Source organism: Bacillus rossius, chromosome 3, assembly GCF_032445375.1.
Source record: "Bacillus rossius redtenbacheri isolate Brsri chromosome 3, Brsri_v3, whole genome shotgun sequence".
Taxonomy (NCBI): Eukaryota; Metazoa; Arthropoda; class Insecta; order Phasmatodea; family Bacillidae; genus Bacillus; species Bacillus rossius.
This window is the reverse complement of record NC_086332.1, coordinates 102,140,023-102,167,151: the sequence shown is the minus strand read 5'-3', so window position 1 is coordinate 102,167,151 and position 27,129 is coordinate 102,140,023. Positions and strand designations below refer to the sequence as shown.

The 27,129-nt window shown below is 39.3% G+C and overlaps 1 protein-coding gene across 1 annotated transcript in view; it reads right to left on the bottom strand.

Annotated features, from left to right (window-relative positions):
• Positions 1-27,129, bottom strand: part of LOC134531353 (agrin-like) — a 946,059-nt gene that overhangs the window by 280,560 nt on the left and 638,370 nt on the right. Inside the window, exon 7 of the mRNA XM_063367052.1 lies at positions 169-405. Within this exon, the coding sequence (XP_063223122.1) occupies positions 169-405 (237 nt within the window). The remainder of the gene's footprint in view (positions 1-168; positions 406-27,129) is intronic.

The window sequence follows — 27,129 nt, the reverse complement described above, 5'->3', positions numbered from 1 at the left end:
GCCTGTGTCTCATGCAACCCACATCACCGCTGCCACGAGGGCGGCCAGCATGCAGAGACCGGGACTCCCCACACGGGACTCACCGCACTTGTCTCCCGCCTGTGTCTCATGCAACCCGCCCAGCACCGCTGCCACGAGGGCGGCCAGCATGCAGAGGCCGGGACTCACCGCACTTGCCGTGGAAGCGCACGGCCACCTCCTTGGAGGCGGCGCAGGCGGCGCGCCGCAGCTCGCACTGGTCGCGGTAGTCGACGCCGTCCTGGCCGCAGACGGGGCGCGAGGCCTGGTGGTCGCCGTACAGCGGGCAGCGGCGCGGGCACTCGCAGCTGGCGGAGCGGCCGTCGGGCGCCGGCACGCAGCGCGCGCCGTAGGGGCAGCGGCGGTCGCGGCACGGGTCGGGCAGCTCTGCGGGGAACACGTAGCAGGCGGCGGTGAGCGCGGCCAGGGCCGGCAGCAGGGCGAGCCAGCCCCTCACGCTGGCGCTCCGTCGCCTCGTCAGCTCCATGCTCCGCACTATCTCGTCATCGCACACCACAAGAGTCCAGGTCCCGCCGCCTCCGTCACTTGCTCAGCCGCGCCCAGCACTCTAAACCAGCTTCCAAGGTGTCCTTAAAGTAAACAGTTTTAACACATACTTTATAAATCATGTTTACGGATGTGGAATATAGAATATTAAGGTTAACAATTTATGAGACTGCCTGACTAGTCCTAAGGTGGTCTGATGAACGTAAGCACAGATTGAAGTTACATTTTTGACGTGACAACGTCTAATAAATCTATGAACGCCGGCTGCACGCACGAAAAAGTGTCCCGTAACGCACATTGTCCCACTACGGATGTCCCACTACGGATGTGTCCTGTTATGCTCATTGTACGCATGCGTGGCATCTCTCTTTCACTCGATTGGAACAACCATCGATTTGTCTTTTCAATCATATTTTCGTCGTTTGAATTATTAATATTATGTAATTTAATGATCGTCCACCGATTTTCAGCACAATCGGTACGGTTATTTAAAAGTAATGTTGAATATTCAAATACGTTTTTTTAACGAACAATGGTGTTTTACAGTTACACATAACAATTCAAATTACACCCGGGATATTTTGCACAATGATTTAAAAAATATTGTAACACATTATAAATAAGTTTGGTGTATTTGGGATGCGTATTTGTTATAAAATTGTGTTATAAAAACGAAATAATATTATTCCCCTACCGTGCTGTCATCTACGGTGAGGGACGCGAACCGAATGAATCGCGATATCTATCTGCTATCGCGGGAACCAGGTACTCCTTAATACATATTTTCCTTTGTTTATCGCGAAGGGCGTTATTATTAATGAATTATAAATAAAATTTCGTGTCCGGGGCCACAATTGCATATATTTTGAGCAATGGAAGACATAAAAACAAAAATATTCTCGGCGGATTTTAATCTCTGGTTTTCAGTGCTTATTACAACAACAATTTCGGCAATAAAGGTGAATTATTTTTGCATTTTAAAAATTTTATTACTAGTATAATTTCTAGTAATTATTATTTTATTATTTAAAAAAAAGTAGCATCTGTAGGCGAGTGCAGTAATAATAGGTTATGTTACAATTGACTAAAGAATAATTATAGTGAATCATATAATTTATGATAGATATTTGATTACAGTTTATTTATATGAAATCTTGTTCATAATTAAATTTAAACTTTATAGCTAAACGCCAGTTTTTAAAATTAATTCCAAGTCATCTACACGTGAACTGTTTCGTCGACTGTTTATAAAGTGAAGTGAAAAGTTAATGTGGTTTTCATTGCTGATTACAACAACAATTTCGGCAATAAAGAATAATTATTCTTGCATTTTAAAAATCTGATTACTGGTATAATTTCAAGTATTTATTCTTTTATTATTAAATGAAAAATTATTCAATTTTATTCATAAAATAATGCAATAATTTAATCAATGTTTTGTTATGACGTTGTCACGTTAAACTATCGTTCGTAAACCGACTTTACAGACAAAAATTTTTTTTCTTTATAAAATCGTTGTTTTTAATTATAGTATCGTTTATATACATTTTGGTATTTATGAAATGTATGAATAAACCTTAGCTATTAAAGTTAACACTTATTAGTTATTTTTACAGTAACAATTTGTGAGTTTGTTGTCCGTTTTATTCTGCACTTTCCATGTTCAGGCAAAAACTAATTTGATGAATAATCAGCTAACCATCTCCAAATTTGTTACTATTGTTTTCCAGTTGACTTTATTAGCAGAATTGCTAGATTCGTTGTATGAAATCTCGGTTTTTATGGAAAACAGGGTACTTAACAGCCCTCATTATACCTATTATTCTGTGCATGAAACATGCTTACTTTAAACCAAATCTGTTGGTGGTTTTGAATATTGTGTTTTATTTATATTTTAATCATTCAAGATATATATATATATATATATCCTATATAGTAAAGCATCATGTTTTAAAGAACATTAATACTTCAGATGTTATAATTTTCTGTAAACGTTTGACATAAATGTACAAAATAAAATTAAACTTAAAGTTAGTTTCAAATAATCTACGTTTGATTGTCGTCCAAAATCAATTTTATTTTTTAAAGTATTTTATTGATAGGCTGCGGTGGTAAACAACCTTTGCAAATGTGTAAACATAGCTATTTAAGTTTTATATTTTGAGAATAGTTTATCAGAGTTCATCTAAAAAATATATATATATATCTTAAGGTAAGATAATCTAAGAAATTAGCGTGGTACTAACCTTTTTTTTGTTAAATACATTGAATGTTTCATTACAAATAATTGCGAAATTATATTTGTATACTAATCCACGCTTAAGTAAAAATTACTTAAATTAAGTTATTGTTAAAATTTTATGTGATAAACATAAAAAAATTATAAATGAGATATCGCTTTGTAGCCTAGCAAGGATTTTCTTCTCTCTTCGCTGCAAATCACTTTTCCAGTAAAGAGTAAATATGATTTTAAAAAAAATGTATTTACTCTCATACAGTCATACAGAACCAAACCACCCACGTATTGCCTAGGTGGGTGCCTGGAATAAAGCTTGTTCACGTCCTCTGAAAACTTTATCAACAACCAACCACACAGTCTTGGGAACTTAAGAGCTTATGTGAATATTTTTCATATAAAATTTGTACATTAACTTATTTTCTGTGAGGTTTTTTTATGTATGGCTATGTATATTTTTCAATTTTAATTTTTAGATGCAAATGTAATATTTTATAATCTTACCTTCAGGTAATTTTATATGCTTTATATTAAATCTGATAAACCGTTCACAATAAATAAAACTTTAATAGCTATCATTACACATTGGATGTATAAAAAAATATACTTCTAAATTTATGAAGTAAAAGGTTTCCAGTAGGACTTTATTTCGCAAACATAAAACTTATTGCGCCTTAATATTAAAAAAATGCTGGTAAAATACTATGTCAGTAAAATTATGTATGAATAATCATTTGACTTCAAATTCTGGAAGGAATCAATCTTAATATTTTGTTAATTACTACCCGTGTTATTTTTTCATCGGGTTGGTTACAACTTGAGGCACGAGTTTTATTGTTGCAGAGTAATGAATAGTGTTGAAGCACATTAACGGGCACATCCGACAGTTATCTCGACACTTCCTGGACGACCCTGACTGAAAATAACTATTAGAGCACGGAGAAGCAGTGCTACCCAAACCAGAGGATGAACGGCCTCTTGCTTGGCAGCGGCCAAGAGTTTGCCAATAGGACTGCTGAGTATAACCTGGAGTAAGGAGAAAATGCAAATAATGATGGCTTCAGCCAAGGCGAGCATAGGTTAAAGTTATATTTCCGGTAAAATGAAACAATATGTCATGTGCAGATTGCGAAAGATATGCTGCGAATGCAAATAAGTGAACATAATTAAGAATCTATTAAACAATTTACATGTCTGTTTCAAAAACAAATTAGTTTATTTTAGAGGTTAAAATAGTCCTTGTTTACATTAAGTCTAAGTCAAGAGGAACCACTAGTTAAAATCGAGTGATTCTAGCTCAGTTAAATATCGCCATGATTAAATATTGTTTCACTCTATTCTTGCCTGGAACAGTGCTTAAGTGGATGTATTTGATTTCAAATGGTTAGCTTATTCTGACTATGAATGTCAAATAATAGAATAAATCACCCTACGATATATTAACGACAGTTCAAAGATATCCAAGTATGATAAATTTCGAATGAGTAACTCTAGATTTCCAAAAATTTCTTAACAAAAAATTGTAATTTGTCGAAAATTTCAAAAATAAATATTCCAAAATGGATTACTTTGAAAGAAATGCGCAATTGTACGAAAGCCAAACGGAATACAAAGATACCACCACGATGCGTGTCTCATGTTGAAAAAATAATCGCTGCATGCATTTTTATTCAATATGAGATATCAATTGTATTCAGAGTTTCATTTGATTTGTGAATTCCAGTTACCAAATTAAAATTAAAAAATAATTAGTAATTTTTGATTATGTTTGGAATTTTTCCGAATTTCTAAATAATAAATACATATTTTCAAGATGGCATGAAGATGGCCGACAAGACGGCGAGCGTGACAACTGTCAGGGAATACTGCACTCTAGTGGGTAAAATTAAAACCAATATGGCGGCAGTGACCTCAAGCAGACATAGTGTATGCTAGCACTCCTAGTATCGAGTATTGAAAACAAAATGGCGGATTCAAGATGGAAACCTTCAGCAGAACAATAAATCAAGATAGCGACTGTGACGTTATCCGAGATAGCGGCCTCCAGTAGACGAAAACAAGATGGCGGTTATTAAGTCAGGATTAAATATTGCGGATGGTTCTGCTGTGGGGTACTCGATGCCAAGATGGTGGAATTCGATATGGCAGACGAGGTGAAGGTTAAAGTCAATGTCAAAATGGTGACCGTAACGGAAATTGCAACGGCGACATCATAATTCAAGATGACGCCGCGACATCAGATAGCGGTCGGGACGTCGGCACCTCAACCAGGAACATGTCCAGGTGTGCCCTAGCCTACTCAGGCTCGCCGGTGCGGGGATACGAGTGCTGCTGGGGGCAGGAGGCGCGCCGTCGCAGCAGGCACCAATGCCCGGGGGCAGACGCCCTCGGAGGGAGGGCTCGCGGCTGTTTGTGACCAGGGCCGGTGCAAGGTAAATTGGCGCCCTATACGAAAAACCTTAATCCCCCCCCCCCACCCCCCCGGGCACCCCAAAAAATATTTTCCTTGCCTGAAAATACAACACGTAAGCCTAAGATTTTGTCAACAATCAAATGTAAGCAGGCTTGAGTTTTTTTTTTTTACTTCTTTACTTATTACAAATCATAAACAGGTCACCGTGAACTTTAAATAATTACTTATATCAATATAAACATTCCAAACTGATACAAAAATCCATTTTCATCTAGTTTCAATAATCGTTTAACATATTATATCAGCTGTTGTGTGTCGTGCTGCGCCGCCCCCAGCTACTTGGCCCCCTAGGCGGTTGCCTAGTTCGCCTGTATGGACGCGCCGGCCCTGTTTGTGACGTCAGTCGCGCACCGAGGGTTCTACATCTTATTATATGTTCTGTTGACTACACCAAAAAATTCACTAGCGCAGCCATAATTGTTTTACAAACTTGAATATCTTGGTTTTCCATCAAATATTTTGCACGCATGACAGCTTCTAAAATATGTTGGATGCAATCAACAAGATCTGCCTAGCTAAAAAAGAAATAGCGTCCATTCCCGTTACAACGTTCAAAATGGAGCAGAACACGTGGGCGATTAAAAAGGCTATAAAGGTGAATTGACTGAAATAATGTTAATATGAATGTGTACAAAATACTTTTTATATAAAAAACACGTCTACAACTCTTAAAAACAACTTAACTTTTATTAAAGTATGTAACTATTATTAATTGGCGTTAAATTTATGGATTTTTAAAAATTAAAAACTTACAAAAACATATTATGATCAAAAATTCCTTACAGCACTGTTATTCATTATTTAATTTCAAAATGGAATAACATTGAAAAGTCTAAGAATGCTCATGCCGAAAGTAAACTTTGACAGCGTGAAATAATTCGAAACATATTTGAGGTTATTTGTCCAACTTTATTTGATGAAGAAAATAGGATGCCATTTTCTGTCCAATATTAACCCTCCAACCGTATTGTCAGCGACGACGCCACTCCAGCGAATGCACTAATGGTCCAATGGGAAGATAGAAAAATAAGGGGGGATAGGTACGTTGCGTAGCATGCTATATGCTAGTTGTAACGACCGAATGAGTAGACGGCAGGGGAGACGTAGCAATGACACAGCAGTGATGCTACGGAATTCTCGTAACGCTGCTTGTGTTTGGCTTCTCAGTTTTCGTAACGGCTAACGATTGACGCTATCATATTATAACATTTTATTTATGATTACTCCAATTTATTTATCGCGTGTAAAAGAGTTATTGATTTGTGCAATTAACTTTATAAGCATAATTCATGTTCATGTGAATAGTGTGATTGAAAATGTATTAAAGACATATAGGCTTAAAAGTTTAGGTTTATAAGTGTAATTTATGTTTTATTGGAGTGTTTTTTGTTCTTTCATTTTATTCAGCTGGAGATTATGATTTAACATCATGCCTAAAAATAATATTTCATTTGAGATCATAACCGCGTACTTACTGTTCTCAATTATTATTTCTTGTTCAATTAAAAAACTACAAATAATTGATCTATACCTAATTAGCAAGAAGTTTAACGTCTGTTACGCTTGGAATCCACATAATTTTTTTATAAACGTAAATATGATTATTGTAAACTTATTAATGATATTATTTATTTAAAACAGACCTACTGTAAAGTTCGCATTCTGAATTAGCTTAGGTTTTGCAGGTTTTGGTCTCAACAAGATTGAAAAAATATCCTTTTACCTGAAAAAAATTGCCTTCGGAGGTCTACATTGAAGATGGCAACTTCAGTGTTGACCGAAACCTTCATTATTTGTCCTTAAAACTTGACGAGGTTCAAACTCACAAGCCAAGTCAACAAATAAAGTCAGTGATTTCATTTGCTCCAAGCTGGAAAAGATGCTTGATTAACAGTACTTAACGTAGTGGAAAGACACTGGGGTCGAATTGCATAGAACCTGTGTTTAAATGCCACAACAGCTGAACTGTTGATTTGGTGAGGGATAAGGTTTAAAATAGATTCTAGTTGTACGTTCGTCAGTCGCAAGCGCGTGGATTAATAGTTGCCAACAATGGAGACCAAATGAGAATTATAATATCATAGGTACGTACTAGTAATACAAAAATACATTATTAAGATTCTGTCAGCCAAATGTACAAACAAAATCCTTGGTAAGAAACAAAAAAGTAAATAAAACTATGTCGTAGAGATCACCACTGTAGTAAACGATATGGTCGTCCAGTCATGTATTAATATTTTATGTCGTGATAAATCGTTTAAGATATTTCTTAAATAAATATTCATTAATGAAATTAAAATTATTAATATAAAAAATTTCTTTAGGAATTTTAACTTTAGTTTTCCCTTTCGTAAAGTAGATGCCATATGTTGGACAGAGAGAATTATTTGCAGTTAGAATCCATGTTAGGAAAGTAATAGGCCCATTGAAGTGGATTATGTGTCAGTCAAACATGAAATTGACACTAAGTGAGGACTTTGGACGGAAGTAGTATAGGAATATATGTCCGAGCGCAGCGTCTAGGGTCGGGAGTATATCCAGACCATTGTATTAACTTGGTGTCCGCGTTTTTGTAATTATTTCCTGTTCATAGATTTTGTATTCGCAAAATCCTATTTTTTCTGGAGCAGGTTCATATTTCCTCTTCTTTGTATTAGGCATCTCATCAGTACTTTAGTCTTACGAATAAACTGCAATTTGGCAAGTGGAACGTATATGAATGGGAGACTAAACAACATGATACACGAGTTCTCGCCAATTGTCCCGCCAGGATATAAACTGGTTGAAGCGCCGTACAGTATCATTTACGTTCCAGTCTTCATGAAGTGCGCACACGAAGTCGTCAGAATCGTTGACCAGCGAGGATGCTTGGTGAGTTTTCGAACGAAGAAATTACACTTTGTCTACACTTGAAGCGTAAAGTCTCTTCTCAGTTTTGGACAAGCATGGCATAAATTTGGAACTCTAAATTTTCAATGCAGAAGACCCACTTATTTTTGATGACAGCATTACGAAAATGGAACTGCATGTGTACAAGCCTTTTATGCTCGGACTATATGCGTTACTTTCAGAAGTACGCATTGCTGTACAACACCAAGATATCTGTCATTATCGTCGTAGTAATTTCTACGTATAAAAAACAAAGGTAGATGGCACGCAAAAGACAACAACAATATGCTGCAGTGGTATTCTTTATATAATCGAGCGCATTACATAAGTACTCAATGGCGTCGAGGTAGAACAGACGAGAGATATGGGCATAACATACGCAATGAAAAATTACCTTTCGCTCACACCGAATAAACTGTCTGCTACAAAGATGGTCGGCTGGGGCCTAGAGGATGAAAATAAGCCAACTGTTTATACATAAAGTAAAAATATTTTTTAAACAGCGAAAGCTATCCGTACATTGACATGAACATGAACTTTGAAAATGGGAGGTTTCTTCTCGCATATCAAATGTATGCCAAGGTTCAGCAAGCATACTATGGCCGCATTCAGTCACTGTTACTGAGCCCAACAGTTTATAGAAGAAGGCTCCGTTAATGGTGTTTGACGTTTCCAACAGTACGATGGAATGAATTCCAACATCATTTATTATAGGATCAAGACCTCAACGAGCAGAAATATTCCATCAAACAACAATGCTTTTTGTCTGATACTTCACGATCGACTTGCATCGGCAACTGCTGCAACAAGCTTGTGAAAATTATCTTAAAAACAGGTGCGTTTTACGAGATTAATTTATTTATGGCCGAGAATTGCTATCGACAAGATCTAATGCAACCTACAAAGTTTCCAGAGCCAAAATGGATTCGTGCGGAAGGAGAGTGCCGTCACTTACGAGGATGACGGCAGGACTTGAACCCATACTTTCCGGCCTCCGTACCCTTGGAAACTACTGGACGAAAAAAGTAACGTTAAAATTAATGGCTATGCCAATATAACCACGGCTATAACAGCCGACACCAAGTTTTTTTCCAGACCATAATGCCCATATGGGAGGCTTCGTGGTCGTTGACACTGAACACAAAGTAAAAAGAAACATAATAAAGCACAAAAATAAATCACTAATTATTTATTATTTACATTGGTAATTTATTCAAGCTTTAAATATATGGTATTATAATTTCAAAAATTAAGTTGATTATAAAGCATTTGACCAAATATGATAGGTCTTAATATGCGTCAGCCACGTAAATCAGAAAAACAAAATAAACAATTTTTTAAACTTCAATAATAAATTCAAACTTCAAGCATCAAAAGAACACGCAATTGTAAATGAATGGGGCAGAGGTTTACATAATTAGCTGTAAAATTAGTAAACTACTTACGATTGTTTGACAGGGATTGTTGTAATTCGTGCGACGCGCCTCTCCGCACGGAGTCCGGCTGAACCCTGGCGACTGGGCGATTCCCCCGCATGTCATGCGTGTGCGCGCGTGTCAGTTGACGCGAGCATCATTTGGAATATGATTTCTGTTACTTAGACCGTACTAGCCGACAGGCCTTGTTACCCGCGGGTACCTTACACTACGGGAGATTAAAAAGAAACATCAGGAATTGTGACACCCTGGTTGCGCATTCATCGGAATATAACTGTACAATCTGCGGTAAGACATGTATTTGTAGGCATAAAACATGCAAGGCATCATTAAATAATATCACTGTAATTTTAATGAAACCGAGAACTCTGTACTGTGTAAAACATTTGGTAATAAACTGTCATCCGTTACTGCTCTGGAATGGTAGTAATTTCCTTGTTTTTTGTACTTGTAGAAGTTATGTAATAAATTTGTATGTGTAATTTTTCTTTTGTTTCTCGAACCTGTCACTTTTATGGTATTTTAAATTAAATTAGAATTTTTGCATTGCCCAAGGATAGAACTAAGAACGAGAATAAATTGAATCAATCATTATTTTATCAAGTGATTTTTGGTTCATTTTGGGTATTTGTCATTATTTCTAGCTAAAATATTACAGAATTTCAAAATGGTGCAAAATTTCCAAATGGAGGAAAGATTATTTATATAAATTTTATTAATTATTATTTTTATAAATTTAAAATTTCCCCCCATTAAAATAACATTTAATTAGGTTTTTCAAGATGGCAGCCATTACGAAAATCGCAACATTCAGGGATTGGGGCACTATATTTCAAGATCGCAAAACTGAATATAGTAACTGAGGGCAAAGGTAAAGGTCAAGATTAAAGTCAAAAGTCAGGGTCAAGTTCAAGTTCAAGCTCAAGTTCAAAGGTCAAATTCATCCATTTTTGGCCACCGTGAGTCAGATATTAATATGGCTAACGAAATGAAAAGTGAATAGTGACGTCATAATACAAAATGGCGGAATGTCCTAGAATCCAAAAAGGCGGAATCAAATGTGGCCACCAGGGTCAAAGTCAAAGTCGTCATCCAATACGGCTGCCGTGATGTCACAATCCAAGATGGCAGACCGGCTCCCGGCTTCGGACCCTGGACCCTGGATCCTCGCTGGGACATACATTCCTATACTACGGACGGACCAAAGTCCGAATGCATGTGCGAGCTGAAATGGAGCACCCTGATAAACACTGCTGGCTTGAAAATCCAGCTGCATCACTCTCCCACCCTCGTGAGAGAATCTGCGCTCGCAACTAAATAATCTTGACAACAATTTATTTCAAAATAAAAACATGTTTTTTTTATTTATGCTAGAAAATAATTTTTTTTTTGCATATGAAATCCTTACTAATATTATAAATACGAACGTGAGTTTGTTTGTTTGTTTATTTGTTTGTTACTCAATCGCGCAAGAACGGCTGAACGGATTGGAATCAAATTTGGCATACAGCTAGCTCATTACCTGGATTAACACATCCTAAGGGAGTTAAAAAGTGATAATTCCATTTAATAACAGAAAAAATCATAAGTCATAGACATACAAATAATGAGTGAGTGTCATTTGTATAACTATTTTGCAATAGTTGGAGCACGATTCGTTTAAAAAAATTTGTGTGTTTCATTTAGTTTAGTGGCAGTTCGTGTTTTTTCAGTGTATGAGTGCACACGCATTACAGAATTGAAATTAATTCAGTCGAAACAGCGATAATTCACAGAATTGAACTGAATAAAATACAGAGACATTTCAGTTCGTGTATGATATAAACAATAGGTAGCCCGAGAGTCATATCCACAATTGTGTTTATTTCATATTATATAGCGGCACTTCGTCTGTTTTCGTTGTATAAGTGCGCACGCATGACACAATTTAATTAAATATAAAAGAGAGACCGATAGAGTGATAGATATAGAGTGAAATAGAGAGCGACAGAGAGATAGGTTGAGATAGAGCGAGGTAAAGAGAATGAAATGGAGTTCGGTAAAGATATATAAAGATGTATAGAGCTATTTAGAGATTGGTATATAGAAGAGATAGAGATAATCGTAGGTATACATGTATATATGTAGATATAGAGAGATAAATCGATATAGAGATACATATATATATATATATATATATATATATATATATATATAAAGATATACGTATATGGATAAATGATTTGTATATGTGTAACTACTTCAAACATATTAAAAATCAAAACTGAATGAGGCATTGCAATGCATGCCGAGCATTAGCTAGATAATTGAATCTTTTCAATATCAGTAATCTCTTATTTTTCAGCTTTTTTCTATAGAGCTTTATAGTCTCTAGATTACAAAAAAACCACAAATTTTTAGATATATACAGGTAAATAAATATACACTGGCAGAAAAACGTCTGTCGGAATCTGAAAGTGCACACTTGACATTCAAATTAAGAAGAAAATTATTGTCTACATCTGATTTCGAAAAAGGTCCCCTTCGCCCTGTGTCAGCTCGGGCAACGCCGGGTACTGCAGCTAGTATCTAACATAATATTCTCTTCGAACACATTAATATTACATTTCCCTTAAAACTAAATTTTGTAAAATAATTTTTGCAAAAGATGTTACGTTTTTTCCTTCAAACCTATTATAATTTATTTAAAATCGCTACTTTCCCGTCTTTACATTTTTCAATTATTTATGTTTAATATAAAAAATGCTTTAAATTTGCATTTATATGTGGGGATCGACGAAAGAAACAACTGAAATCCATTTTAATATTTTTAATATATAGCGTAGACAAATGAAATTATCCCGGTTATAAAATGTACTTGTAGTTGAAGAATACAGTACATATGTCACTATCATTTTAAAACACCCGCAAAAATAATTTCTGTACATCCCAAAAATCCCGCTGGAGAAATTAATATACCAAAGTTTTAAACTATGGCGGATATAATGCCGCTGCTTTAATAGCAGTGAGTTATTAAAATGATTCCCTCTGCGCTTTTCAGAAAGTTTGGATTAATTAGCTTTTGGTTTACGACGTAGTTAAATGGACCGAACTCATTAGGATAGCGCTTCTTAATGGTGTTCAATTTAATCCTTGAGCCAATAACAAAGTTCTGAATAATCCTGACTGTCATTTAGAGGATAAGGAAATCAATTGTGTTCTCTATGGGGTGGCATTCATTTTTTTGAAGCCACACAAACGTATTTATAATATTGATTTAACTTTTTTATTGGTTGAGTGTGTAGTGATATAATTCGTTCATGTATAGTACTGGATTAAATGTGCACTCTTTACTAAGCGATTTTAATTTGAATGCAAAATATGTCGAAATTACATTAAATTTCTGTGCATATTACCATTTCGTACAAGTTTTTACTTTGAGATTGCAATTGATATAAAAGACTTGTAAAATTATATTTAAAAGTGACATGAATATAAATACTACGAAGATAATAACATAACAGTTTACAAATTACTTTTTTGAGTGGCATTTTAAATTATATATTCTTATTTTTATAGCTTAACAAAGTGTTATAATTACTATCAGCCAAAGAGAATTTTTAGCAAATCACGACCAAAACTATTATATTTTTAAGTTTTTGAAGCCTAATAAAAGGCAAAAAAGATATAAAACGCATAAGACTAAATTGTGGTAGAGAAAATAAGTTCCTAGCACCACAGTTCCCAGCGGCCGCCTCTTAATGTATTAAAAATTGTCAAGGGAATGTCTTTCTAAGTACCGGAAAGAATACCTCCGATTATCTGTCTGAAAATGTTTCTGGAAAGTTGTATCACGAAGAAAAAGAGAACGAAGTGCATTATTTAGCCCGCGAATCCACGTCTGGCAGCAGACGCGAGGGGAGATTGAACATGGCACCTCGCTCACTCACCTCAGAGCCCCACGACCCAAATGCCAGAGCGATATACAGGATAAGACTAGAAGTCAAGGAATAAAATCTCACGACTGTCTAGGACAAAAATAAACTTAGAAAACAGCATTTCTTAACAACCTAATAAACACAGAGTTATTTTTTGCTGCATACGTCTGACAGCAAAAAATAGCAGCATCTGTACTTCTGTTCAATACATACCTTGCAGTATACTTTTTCTTAAATAAGTCTTATGATCTTCATCCAGTTTTTATTTATGTCATTGTATACGTTTGTATGAATGCAAGTGGAAATGTAAATACCGGTACATAACTATGAGAATGTATAAGTGTATTTATGCGTAAGAAAAACTTAGATACAGTGAATATGTTTACATAGCCCAAACCCATGTAAGCATAATGAACTGTATCTAAGTTTTTTAATATGCATATGTGTTTGTATTTATATGTGAACATATACAAGCATGTAGTGAATGTCTTGTTCGATATTTTCTAAAGCTCTCATTATTGTGTATATTCTCACAGAAAATGTACGAAGCTTTCTGGTTACAAATTGTCCAACGAGTTCGTAAATTTACTGCTAATTTTGTAAATCTCCAGTCACTGTAAATATGAACTCAAAGAATTATTTCGGAACATTAACAAAATCAAATCAAACTTGTGACGTCCACAGCTGACACACTGTTCTTTCTTGCACGCGCCTAGTTACTAGGGGCAGTTATTTTTCGCGAAAACATCTGGACGCGCATTAGACTGCAACGTGGTATACCCGCGCCAGCTATTTCTTCGTTTTGATAGGCGGCCGTCTGCGAGAGATGCCATGCCTTATTTGACCAAGCCACTCAGGACGGTTTGCTTCCACGATGAATTACTGTGGTTGATGTTGTTGCAGTAAACATGTACCTGAACGAAACCAACCCAATCACGAAACACAGACGATGCTAGTCTCAAAATCTTTTCGCAAAAAATACATGCTCCTACTAATACCATTCAGAAAGGTTCATAGAATTCCAAAGACGAAATAGGAAGTAGCTTCTACCATCATTCAGTTCTATGTGACTACCAAGAACTCTTCATTGGAAAAACTCTTAAGAGGATTTGGAAAAGTCACATCGTGCATGAATAACGAGAATATAAAAGCAATAATAGAATCTGAACGACTTGACAGAATTCAATGGGGTTTGTTATGTCAGCTAGATGATTTCATTACGGAGACGTGAGTGTAAAGCATTAATCAATAAAGTATATATTATTTTTAAACTACAATTATTTTTCATAAAATTAAAGGTTGGAAACAAAAAAAATCAATATAAATAAAATAATTTAGGCTGAAAAATGATTAAAATCACATAAGAAAAACCTCTATAATTGCCAAAACTTAGAACGAAAAATATTTCTATGATTTTGTTTTACAATTGCATAATAGAAAATAAAAACAAGTTAAAATCATCTTTAAATTGTAACATATTTTTCGTTGTATGTTTTGGTTAGTATAGAGATGTTTCTTATGTAATTTTAATAATTTTACAGGCAACATATTTTCGTATGTTTTTGGTTTCAAGCACTTATTTTTTTTGAAACTATACACTGAATTGACTATTTCTGTACATTCAGGTCTCCGCCATAAAAAAACTATCTAACCGTGAAAAAAACCTATAAAATTCTGCTAAGTCGTTAATATTCTAATATTAGTATTTATATTCTCGTCATGGATACACGAAGCGACCTTTGCAATATTAAACTTACTGTAATGTGATATAGTGTAAGGCATTGATGTACCATTTTGCCGGGGGGTTAGCATAGAAACAAGGGTGCCAATGTTAAGAGCCTGAGATCACAGGGGTCATGCATGGTAATAGAGATAGGTTGGTATTAGGTTTAATATCTCATGAACAAGGCTGTTACGTTTGGGTTAATACGCTTCAAGCAGAGGAATACATGTCGGTAGGACGTTAGGGAACTGTTGTGTGCATTTTACGCCATGTTAATTAAAATTATAATGACAAAACATATTTTTTTAAATTAAGTTCAGCGCTAATTACCTGCTGAGCTTGGTGGTCACTGACCTGATAGTACCTCTAAGCGCCGCGCAAGAGGAGAGAAATATGACATCCCTGAAGGAGTAAACCAAGCGTGGTGTTGAACTAGACAGTGAGTTGGTGTCGGTCAGGTAGCGACAGCCGGTTGCAGTCGGTGGGTGTCGCTGGCAGCGAGAGCGCGTGTCGGAATGGGAAGCACCGAACGTGTCGCGAGTTTGTTGGGAGAACAAGCGACAAGCGAGAAGTCGGCGGGACTAGCTAACGAGCGGTCTACTATTCGTAATTACGACTGGGATCGTGTGTACTGTCGCGATATGGCCGTACCGACAAGTGACTGCATCCATCCTCCGGCGGGAGTGGACCTGACCCTGCGGGGAAGGTGATTGTCGCCTGAGGTGTCGGAGCTGTTGCCGGCTCTAGTATCCGAGACATGATCCAACAGGTTTACGGAATGGGTGCAAGGATGCGAATATATAGCCTCTCCGCACCAAGTGGCAATCCTATGCCTGCACGTGGGCACCGCTGTTGGGGGCGAATCGTGGTGATCATCTTGGGATGGGTAGCCTCAACCTCTGGTCATAGCATCGCCTTAACTGAAGAGGAAAATGCCGGGCGTAACCCTGCCGCAGTGCATCCTCAATTCCATGTATGGGACCAGAAATGGTGAATTGGCTGAATCTGCGGGCAACAGCAGATGTGATTGAAACCTTTTTGAGGGGTTCGACTGCTGAGCCCCGGCGTCTCGGCCCCAAAGGGCCCCATAGTGAATGGATCAGGCCTATTATATTGGAAGGACCATGAAAAGCGCCCCTGTGTTCAGGTGCACCCGGGCTTAAAAAGAGCTGTAAACTGCTCGACTAGGTGTGATACGTTCCCCTAGTTCAGTGGTCGGGGGAGGTACCGAGGCAACCCCGAGGCCCTCCTGCGCACGCACCGTGGTTGTCATTTCTAGCCAGGGCTTCCTGCAATCGCCGCTGGATGAGTTCAGGCAGTTCTGGGCCTTAATCGGCTGTAAATCTGCCGGGCCGAGGTACGGCAGGTCGGATGGTAAACCGAGGAGATGAGGACATCCTGTGGAGTAACTCTGAAGAGTGGCAGTCGGTTAGCTCCTGGCGAACAGTCTGCCGAATCAACGCCAAGTTGGTAGCAGTACGGGCAGAATCCATGAATTATTGAACGGTGTCCCGCTCAGGTTTCCTACAAGGCCCTGGATTCTGATTGGGTAGGACTCGTACTTGGTAGTGGTGCTCCGATCGCTTGGAGCAGGCTCCAAGGGTTCCCTAGCCTGATGCGGAGTCGACGTGGTGAGCGACGACACAGCAACGGTACTAGCCTGGATAGCTAACAGAGGTTGGATAGGCCTCCACCGGACCACGGGTTCACTGGGTGTTTTGAGGGGTCCCAGTGTGATGTTGGAGATCGGGGAAGGCGCCAGCAGTGCTGATAAAGTCTCAGGGCTCAGGACACAGCCCACTGCCTGGTAAGCTGAGTGCGGTAAAGGGGCTGAGGCGGTGACTATGCTGGGTTGGTGGCCCCAGCCGCTGGTCGGCGCCGAAGCTCTAATACCCTCCCGATCAACAACAGGGAGCGATCCCTCACAGTTCTGTTTATTTAAAAGCTCTGGAATGTTTAATCAAAGAGACCTGGAATGTTACTCCTAGCCTACCCTATTAGGGCGCATGGAGGGCAACGTGAGAACTGGCCGTAAGGTCGGAATAATCTGCATCCATCTGTGCACCGCGTCACTTGGATATCCGTGCGGTGCAATAGAGCACCGCCGAGGAGTCAGCGAGAAATCCAAGACGCCACGCGCCTTGTAGCTACTGGGGACGTCGCCGGCCAACTCAAGGTATGCACACCAACGGTACGTGCTCTACGCCGACTTACTACTACCCAACATGCGAATAGCAATCCAGAGAATTATATTTACATGCTCTTCTCAGGCAGTAAAATGACTGAATGTTGCCTATATTTTGATTGCGAGGATATTCACTAGCATTGGCGGTGATCGTGGAAGTAATTAGGCAGGCTGTTCGAAACTGGTCCGCGATCAAAACTTTATGAACGATCGTTCCGAGATACACCGAGCTCGTACGCTAAGTTGGATCAGTACTAATACAGTTGTAATATAATTATAAATAGGCATAGTGATGGCCATTTTTAAATACTTTTTGTTCGTCTTCAGTTTTTAAATATATTAATTTTGGTTAATTGGATGTTTAACTCATAAGATGTTTAAATGAGTTTTTAATTTAAGTAAATGTGTAATTAGATTCATCATAAATTATTAAGTATACTCTCAGGCTAAATGATTCTACTGCACTCCGTTACGCGTGTAACGTCTTAACTCTTACGTACTTCGTAATGGGCATATGTTCTCAAAAGTTCTTAGAATGTGGTATGAAACCACCATGTGACAAACTTCCAGCATTAGCCTTTATTGAGCTTCGGTTGGTTTCGCCAACCAACTGCTAACCAAAGCGACTTGACCTGAAACTCCACGGGAGAACCTGTCCCAGTGACGACCTGCTGCAAGGAACCACCGCAGCTCTGCGCGCAGCGACGGCAGGAACAAGGGCGGGACGAGCCAGGGACGAGCCAGGGACGAGCCAGGGACGAGCCAGGGACGAGCCAGGCACGAACCAGGGGCGAGCCAGGGGCGAGCCAGGGACAAACCAGGGGCGAGCCAGGGGCGAGCCAGGGACGAACCAGGGGCGAGCCAGGGACGAGCCAGGGACGAGCCAGGGACGAGCCAGAGACGAGGCAGGGACGAGGCAGAGACGAGTCAGGGGCGAGCCAGGGACGAGCCAGGGGCGAGCCAGGGACGAGCCAGGGACGAGCCAGGGACGAGCCAGGGGCGAGCCAGGGACGAGCCAGGGACGAGCCAGGGACGAGCCAGGGGCGAGCCAGGGACGAACCAGGGGCGAGCCAGGGACGAGCCAGGCACGAACCAGGGGCGAGCCAGGGGCGAGCCAGGGACGAACCAGGGGCGAGCCAGGGGCGAGCCAGGGACGAACCAGGGGCGAGCCAGGGACGAGCCAGGGACGAGCCAGGGACGAGCCAGAGACGAGGCAGGGACGAGGCAGAGACGAGCCAGGGGCGAGCCAGGGACGAGCCAGGGGCGAGCCAGGGACGAACCAGGGGCGAGCCAGGGACGAGCCAGGGACGAGCCAGGGACGAGCCAGAGACGAGGCAGGGACGAGCCAGGGACGAACCAGGGGCGAGGCAGGGACGAGGCAGAGACGAGCCAGGGGCGAGCCAGGGACGAGCCAGGGGCGAGCCAGGGACGAGCCAGGGACGAACCAGGGGCGAGCCAGGGACGAGCCAGGGACGAGCCAGGGGCGAGCCAGGGGCGAGCCAGGGACGAACCAGGGGCGAGCCAGGGGCGAGCCAGTTACGAACCAGGGGCGAGCCAGGGACGAGCCAGGGACGAGCCAGGGACGAGCCAGAGACGAGGCAGGGACGAGGCAGAGACGAGCCAGGGGCGAGCCAGGGACGAGCCAGGGGCGAGCCAGGGACGAGCCAGGGACGAACCAGGGGCGAGCCAGGGACGAGCCAGGGACGAGCCAGGGACGAGCCAGAGACGAGGCAGGGACGAGCCAGAGACGAGGCAGGGACGAGCCAGGGACGAGCCAGGGACGAGCCAGGGACGAGCCAGGGACGAGCCAGAGACGAGGCAGGGACGAGGCAGGGACGAGCCAGGGACGTGCCAGGGACGAGCCAGGGGCGAGCCAGGGACGAACCAGGGGCGAGCCAGGGACGAGCCAGGGACGAACCAGGGGCGAGCCAGGGGCGAGCCAGGGACGAACCAGGGGCGAGCCAGGGGCGAGCCAGGGACGAACCAGGGGCGAGCCAGGGACGAGCCAGGGTCGAGCCAGGGGCGAGCCAGCACGGCTGGACCGGCTCCCCACGTGACCCCCCCATGACCCCGCGTCAGCCGGGACAGCGTGGTCGCAGGTCGCAGGTCGCACGAGACGACACGCAGGTGGCTGCTGGACGTCCCGAGGCCTCTACATGGCCTTCTGTGTACACACCAACCATCTGGGTTGAATTCATTCACACAAGCGAACGCGGTTAGAGGTTTTATTCAATGAACATCAAAACTGCTGTAGAACGGTTTTTTGCCCATGATGACACTTCAGTAGTTTTTTTAATTTACGTTTGTCCAGGATGTCTGTCTTTTAATTAAAAAAAAATACAGCTTGAAAATACATCAGAAACTAAACAAGATCGTATTCAGGACACACAAAACTGTCACAAAACTACTACATTAATCAATGATCTAAAAAAAATTACCATCAACTAAATGTCCGAAACGAACATTTTGAATGAAATTAGAATATTTAATCCTTTGCAGTAGATAATGCAACATTAAATCGATTTCTCACGTAAACTTTCCTAATACCATTCGTAAGTTTAGCAATAAGTATAATTCACATATTATTCCTACACAGAAGAAGATCAAACAATTCAATAGGAATAAAAATAAATGTTCATAAAATTCCATTCTACCCATATTAAGCATTAAACGATATAGTAGGGTTCACTTGCTTAATTATATTATTAACATATTTAACATTAAAATATAACCTATATTTTAGGAGACCCAGATAACTTCTCAGCAGCCAACACGGCACGAGGAACGTGACCTCAGGTGAGGTTCAAACGAAGTGAATTCGATAATAAAACCAAAGTGATGGAGAGCGAACCTGTGTCGCGCGGATGTCGCTCCTGGCGAGGAGAGGTTCACAGTCAGCAGGACTCGCGGTGCTCGGGTTCAGCAGTGCCTCCTCTGCAAGCTTCAGACTTGGGCAAGTAACGGTTATTTTTCATTCAGGAAAGTCAGCAGCAGGGTGGAGAGTAATTTCTGACGCGTGAGGATAGATAGCGTTACTCCCCTTAAAACATAAATTGCGTTTTCTTCGTTTCCTGACGAAGAGAGACAAATTCACTTTCGTTCGGGACGCGAAATGAGGAACCAGTGTTGAGTTGCACAGCCAGCATTCCACATCGCGATAACTACCACAAAAATGTCAACACGCAAACCCGAGTAGTATGTACCGAGTTAAGTAATTGTTTATCACAGAAAAAAAAGTACAAAGCAATAACTTTCAATTGAAAGCTGGAATTTATTTGCCATTTTAGTTACTCCCATACTTAACTTAAATTATTTTTTATATCTTTTACAAAAAAAAAGTTTGCACTTTCTCAAACATGTAACAATTTCTGACTTATAGAATACTGTAATAGTTAAAGAGAGACAATATTTGTGTCAAACGTTAATTTTCTGCTGAAATTCAGGTGCATGTTAAGGTAAATGTGTCTACGTATGTCCTTAAAAATAACTTAACGCATGTTTGTAATGCAATTAATTTAAATTTAGAATTTGTTTTGTTTCGATACTTCAATTAATGCGAATAAAGTTAGCAAACACAAATTTTCCTATCTTGTGTCATCATAACTGATTTGTATGTGACTGGATTGCTTAATTTGTTTACATTTGTTAATGCTTAAATTGTTAATTTAATTAGTATACAACACACATCCAATCCACTCGACTCCACGCCTCGGAGGTGAGATACACGGGATATTGTTCCTAGTGTGCTTTGTTGCCACCTTACACCCGGAATGTTATTATTTGCACCAGTCAAATCACCAAATTTGATCCTTTCAGTAATTTGCCACACAATTTCCCTCACCCTTTTCCTACTTTATCATTTTAACTCCCTCCCATGCGCCACACAATACACGACAATCGGTTCAATCCGTCATTTGGGGGCGTGATTCACCGCAAATCCGTGCGAATAAATAACAGGTGACGTCATATTTTCGTACGTGACAGCCTTTCAATTTACGGCCAGAAATAACCTGGCATTCAGAATTTGTTTACCCTTGACGTGTGCAATCAGAATAGTAAAGCCATTATATTGTAAACGAGTCTAACTTCAGTGCCAGTTAACTAACAGCAGCTCCGTGAAAAAATTTCATGGGGTAAAAAGATAAACCCTATTTTATTCAAGAACTGATGGGTTTTTCCGAACGGATGACAAACACAGGAAAGGAAATGCATATAATCAAAATAGAGGATATAATTTTTTACTAGATGTACATTTAAACTAGGATACCAGAGGCAATTTAATAGAAGTTTTTACAATATTTAAGTCACAGGCCTACCACTGTTAATTTCAGCCTGTCACTGGAGCCTTATTTAAATATGAAAAGAGAGAACATCTAGGTTCAGTTCGGTTTTTCAGTGGAGTCTTTTTAGAGAAAAAAAGCATGAAACCAACTGTTCATATTAGTTTATCTCGGAAGACACTTTATAAATTAAATTGAAGAATATCAAATCTCTTTTAAGTTTATCATTACAGCCTTTTCAGAAATGTATTTCAATTTACCGCTGAAGCCTATTTAAAAATGAATTTCAGTTAGTCACTACAGCCTTTAAAGATGCTGTTTTTTAAGTTTGTTTTCAATCCCGAGGAGGCCTCCTGTAATGCCGATTATAACATTGATACGATATACCACTTAGGCGCAGCTTAATCCTGAGAGTCAATACAGTTAATGTTTATTTCAGTTTGACACTGAAGAAATATAAAATAATTAGATTTTTAGAATTTTTATTTAATACGGTAGTTTCAATAGAAAAATGTAATTTTTTGTGCATCCTCTTCAATCCAAAATGAAGAATTCCGAAAACGTATTAAGACTAAAAATTACGTTTTCAAAAGGCTGCTACGGTTGTTATTTGTTACAGTTCTCATTTTTTTAAATTTACGTACAGTGACAGAAAATAGAACTTAAAAATAAATTTTCACGAATTTCGCGTGTCAGTGTGAAAAAAAAGCATAAAAATATGACAGAAACTTTATCCTGAAATTTAACAGATACAATGCTAGTTGGGTTTCGGTAAGTTTTGGGACTATTTTTTTTTTTTTAAATAATCCGAATGTTGTCAGGTTGGTAGCTTGTAGCGTGGCTGCAAGCACTGGGTCTGCAAGTGACGCGCCTGCCTGCTCGCCCCGAGAGCCCATGAAATATTCAGGCCGGCCAACTGCGCAGGCAAGTCGCACTGGCGTCAAGGAGAGTTCCGGAGGAGAGAGAGGTTGGGGCACACCGCAAGCAGGGTCGATCTCATCCCAAGTATGGTCGACCTCACTGCGCGAGTTCAACCACTGCTAGAGCGTGCGATACCCGTCACTAATCGATATTTAACATTTCGATAATTGATCGCGATGTATCACTTATATCTGTCCGGGTATAATGACTTCACTGTCAACAACATGTTAAAACTTAAATAATACTACTATCAGTATTGATAATTTAATAATGGTATATCAAATAACAGTATTTCTTAAGTGACTTAAAAAAAAGGGTTGTAAAACTTGCTTACAACAGCACATTTCGGTAACACGTATCCGGAAATATAAACATCGAGAATGACCAGCATGATCAGAATCCGACATGCACAAATACGAATACTGTATACTTCGAAATATTGTAAATGAAAATACTACGAAAATCATGTTATGCGATGCATCGTTACTGTCACGATATGCATTTAATTTCATCTTTGAACCTAATATATTTGAGATATTTGAAGAATTTGCATCGTGACCGATGTATTGACGTATTGCAAAGCCGTACTGACTACTCACCTGCCAATTCGCGCGTTGCAATCACAATCACTTTGTTTCACAAATGAGAGTTGGAAACTACATAAATTTCTCGCTACTATTGAACCAGCGTTAGTAGGATATACTGGTCTCAAAAAAAGTGGAAGGATGAAATAAATATAAAAAAGTTAGTATTAATGAGGGAAATGAAGTAGAAATTTAAATTAAAAATTAATAATTTCATTCAAGCTAAAAATAATAGTTAATTTGAAACATCTACTGAGTGAGTAAACGATTATTTCTAGCTGTGTATATTTGACATTTACTTTTTTGTATACAAATATCTACAGGCTTGAACTAATCTTAAAACAGATATAAGAAATCCGTTTAAATCGGTGCTGTCTGGCAATAGATACACACGATAAACGCCAATGAAAATTTCTACGACCGTAACAAACTGAGACCGAACCGGAAGTACTAGTCTTATTACTCAGATATGAGTTTAGAGACTGTTTGATCAATCAGCTATTTAGAGTCACCTGACTTTGGTCAAGATGCACTATGAAAGAAATTTTGCCAAGAAGGACATACATATAAAAAAAATACTACTTTTCTACGAGAGAGATGTTTATTTTCTTTGGAGGTAGCGACTTCGAAAATTATAAATGGTTCCTTCTTTTTTCAATGCTTTTATTAAATTAATTTCGAAATAACGAAGTGTTTGTTGTTCGTGTTTTATATTTATTTACGTGAAATTGTATATTTTACAACTAATAAAATATATTTTTATCAATAAAACACCTTTAATTCACCTAGGTGACAAAGACTAGACTATAGACTTCTTTAGTTCCCTACTTATAATTCAGTTTATTGCGACACCAACGAATCTCGGACATTATGAACTTGTAGCGATGCTCCAAGCTGATCAGCTGAAAAGCTATGGGCTGACAAACAAGGAAAAAGAACTGGGAACCACCACCTTTTATTGATTACGTTCTCCAGATCACAGACCCTCGTGAGTAGAGACTTCGCCTACTTCAAAGAGTCGTTATCAGCACACTCCGTAAATTAATTACTACCGCAGTGTAATTCTGTCTCTGTAACTATCAGTGAGTGCTAAATAAGTTCAGCAGACTTTAACTGAAATTTCATTTATGCGGGAGAAGAAAAATATTTTCGCTTTTAATTTATTTAAAGGGTTCAATAAATCTCAAAATAAAAAGCTATTCTGGTGTTACTTGCACCCAGAAACAGTATGGGGCTGCTATGGAAGTGTGACTGCACCCTTAAACAAAGAAACTCACAAGGGGAGGTCGGCTACTCTTCATCACCCATTTAGTCTGTATTCACAGTATTGTAGGGCTCGACTGGACAAGAAAGTTACACAAAATGGAACGCCATATGGCCAAGCGTTTAGGAAATAAAGTCTTTGTCGTGGATCGGTCAATAAGTAAGTCTTGGCGTGATTTCCAAGCAGTAGTTGGATCGATTCCACTACTTTCTAGCGTATTTAACTTCCAATTAGAATGTGTTCTTCAGTTATTACCGCGACACTTTTTGATGTTATCAACCACTCTTCGGTTAAAGATGTAAACTATGATCCAGTGCGGTTTTCATTCGATGCTTCGACGCTTCTCTGTGGAGACTATTAACGCGTTTCCTGTTCTTTGTATACCGGTGTTCCAGGCACATCTATACCCACTTTTACTATCTTGCATTTTCGGTCGACTCGATATTTTGCACAAATTCTCACAGTATTCTAACAATATTCTCACTATATTCTCACAATATTCGTGTCACAGGTTGTCCCTAACGGCTGATGGTCAGACGTACATACTATTTTTTTTCTGCCTGAGCCGAGAACCTAGTATTCGTGTACAGCTGCCGAGGGATACTCTAAGGTCGAATCGAACTAACAGGATACGAAGTCCTCGTGTACGCTTTGATTACAATTCCTTCTTGAAAGTTATTCGCAAACCCAAATTGTCCAAGATTATGCGGTTGTTAAAAAAATTACGCCCTTCGTCTTTTGTGAAAATATAAATAAATACAAAACATTATGCATTATTTCAGTTCATTTGTAGCGTAATAACCGTAACAATTAAAAAAGCTTAACACAAACGTTTCCACACCGGGACTCGAACCTGCAGCCCTCGCATTAAAATCTCCGAACTCTTAATCCAGGTTGATTTACGTAATGGAGCGAGTTAAAGTAGTTACAATACATAAGATTTGATCTCTAGAGTTATTTACTTATTGGAGCGATTCACGTTCATTTCCAGTCGAGCCCTACAATACTGTGAATATGGACGAATTCGGTGATGACGAGTAACCGACCTTCCCTTGCCAGTAGACAAGAGAGAAGGTATTCGGCTTACTTATTAGACAAAGTTCGTACATTCAAATGGAATAAAATAGTGAAATACGTTCTTTAAATGATTCATGCAATGGGGAATTTCCATTTTATACAATTTACTAGCTGCAGTACCCGGCTTTGCCCGGGCTGAACACCGGGTGATATATTGTCCGCGAGTTACAGCAAAATGGATAGCGAGATGTCCAGTGTGTTGGACATTAAGAAATGACAAATAATTACTGTTTGTGTATCTGTGACCTATGATTTTCTGTTTACCCATGGCGATCGGTTGAAAGGTTTAGAAGTTGATGCGCTACAGCGCCATCTAGCAGCGAGTTACAAAAAAATGGATAGCATAAAAACCTTCTTCATGATAAAAACACTTCGATGTGCCAACTTTCATGGCGATCGGTCAAACGGTGTAAGAGTTTATCGACGTCATACATGCCAACATACAATTATATATATTTTTATATTTCGAAATTTTGGGGCTTTCACTTTTGCGGAAAGTGGATGTTCAGGACCTCGAATGGTTTGGAACACTCCATCTCGAAATAAATTATATTTATTTGAAATTCCTGAAATTGTCGAGATTTTGGGTCTTTGTCCCCAGAGGGGGAGGGGTGATTTTGAGGACCCTGAATGGCAGGGAAACACTAAAAATCGAAAGAGAATGATTTTTGAAATTTTCTAAATTTTGGGGCTTTGACCCCTGAGAAGGGGGTAGAGGGTTATATTGAGGACCCCGAATGGCTCGTAAACACTCCAAATCGAAAGAGAATAGGTTTTCGAAATTTTGGGAAATTTTTTTATTATTGGGTCTTTGACTCCTTGTGAGGGGAGGGTAGTTTGAGGACCCCGAATGGCTCGGAAACACTCCAAATAGTAAAAAAGTATACTTAAATTTAAGAATTTTTTTAATTTATTCGTAATTTTGGGGTTTTGCACTCCCCCCTCCCAAAAATTGGGTGGGAAGTCGACTTTGGGTAAAAGTTCCACCATGCCCCAGACACTTTAGTTCGTAATGACTTAATTTTAATACAATTTCCTCCAATTTTTCGAAATTTTGTGGCACCTGGAATGTTTCGGAACACTCCATCTAGAAAGAAATTATATTTCAAATTCCTAAAATTATCGAAATTTTGGGGCTTTTTCTTAGAGGGGGGCGGGGGGTTCTAGGACCCTGAATGGCTCGAAAACACTTAAAATCGAAAGAGAAAGATTTTTAAAAAATTTTAAACGTTCGATATTTTGGGGCTTTAACCACCTGGGGGGGGGGGGGGGGGGGGACCCCGAATGGCACGGAAACACTCCAAATCGAAAGAGATATAAAGGAATATAAGAATGTGGGCATTTACTGTACTCCTATCTACCATAATAACAATATTGACAAATAGAAAAACTTATTACCTACCTATGAATAATGATTTTTTTCCTGCAATTTAAATTGTAATATACAAAAACGGTATAGAAAATTGAAACAAATATGGCGTCACTACAAACTGTCAAGATCTTTATTTTTTTCTTACTCTCTACTTAGTTCCTTACAATAGAAAAACGTAACCTAATGGCTTGAAAGCTATTGCTCGGCAGGCATAGATGAATGACACCAACAGTTTGTATATCTATGA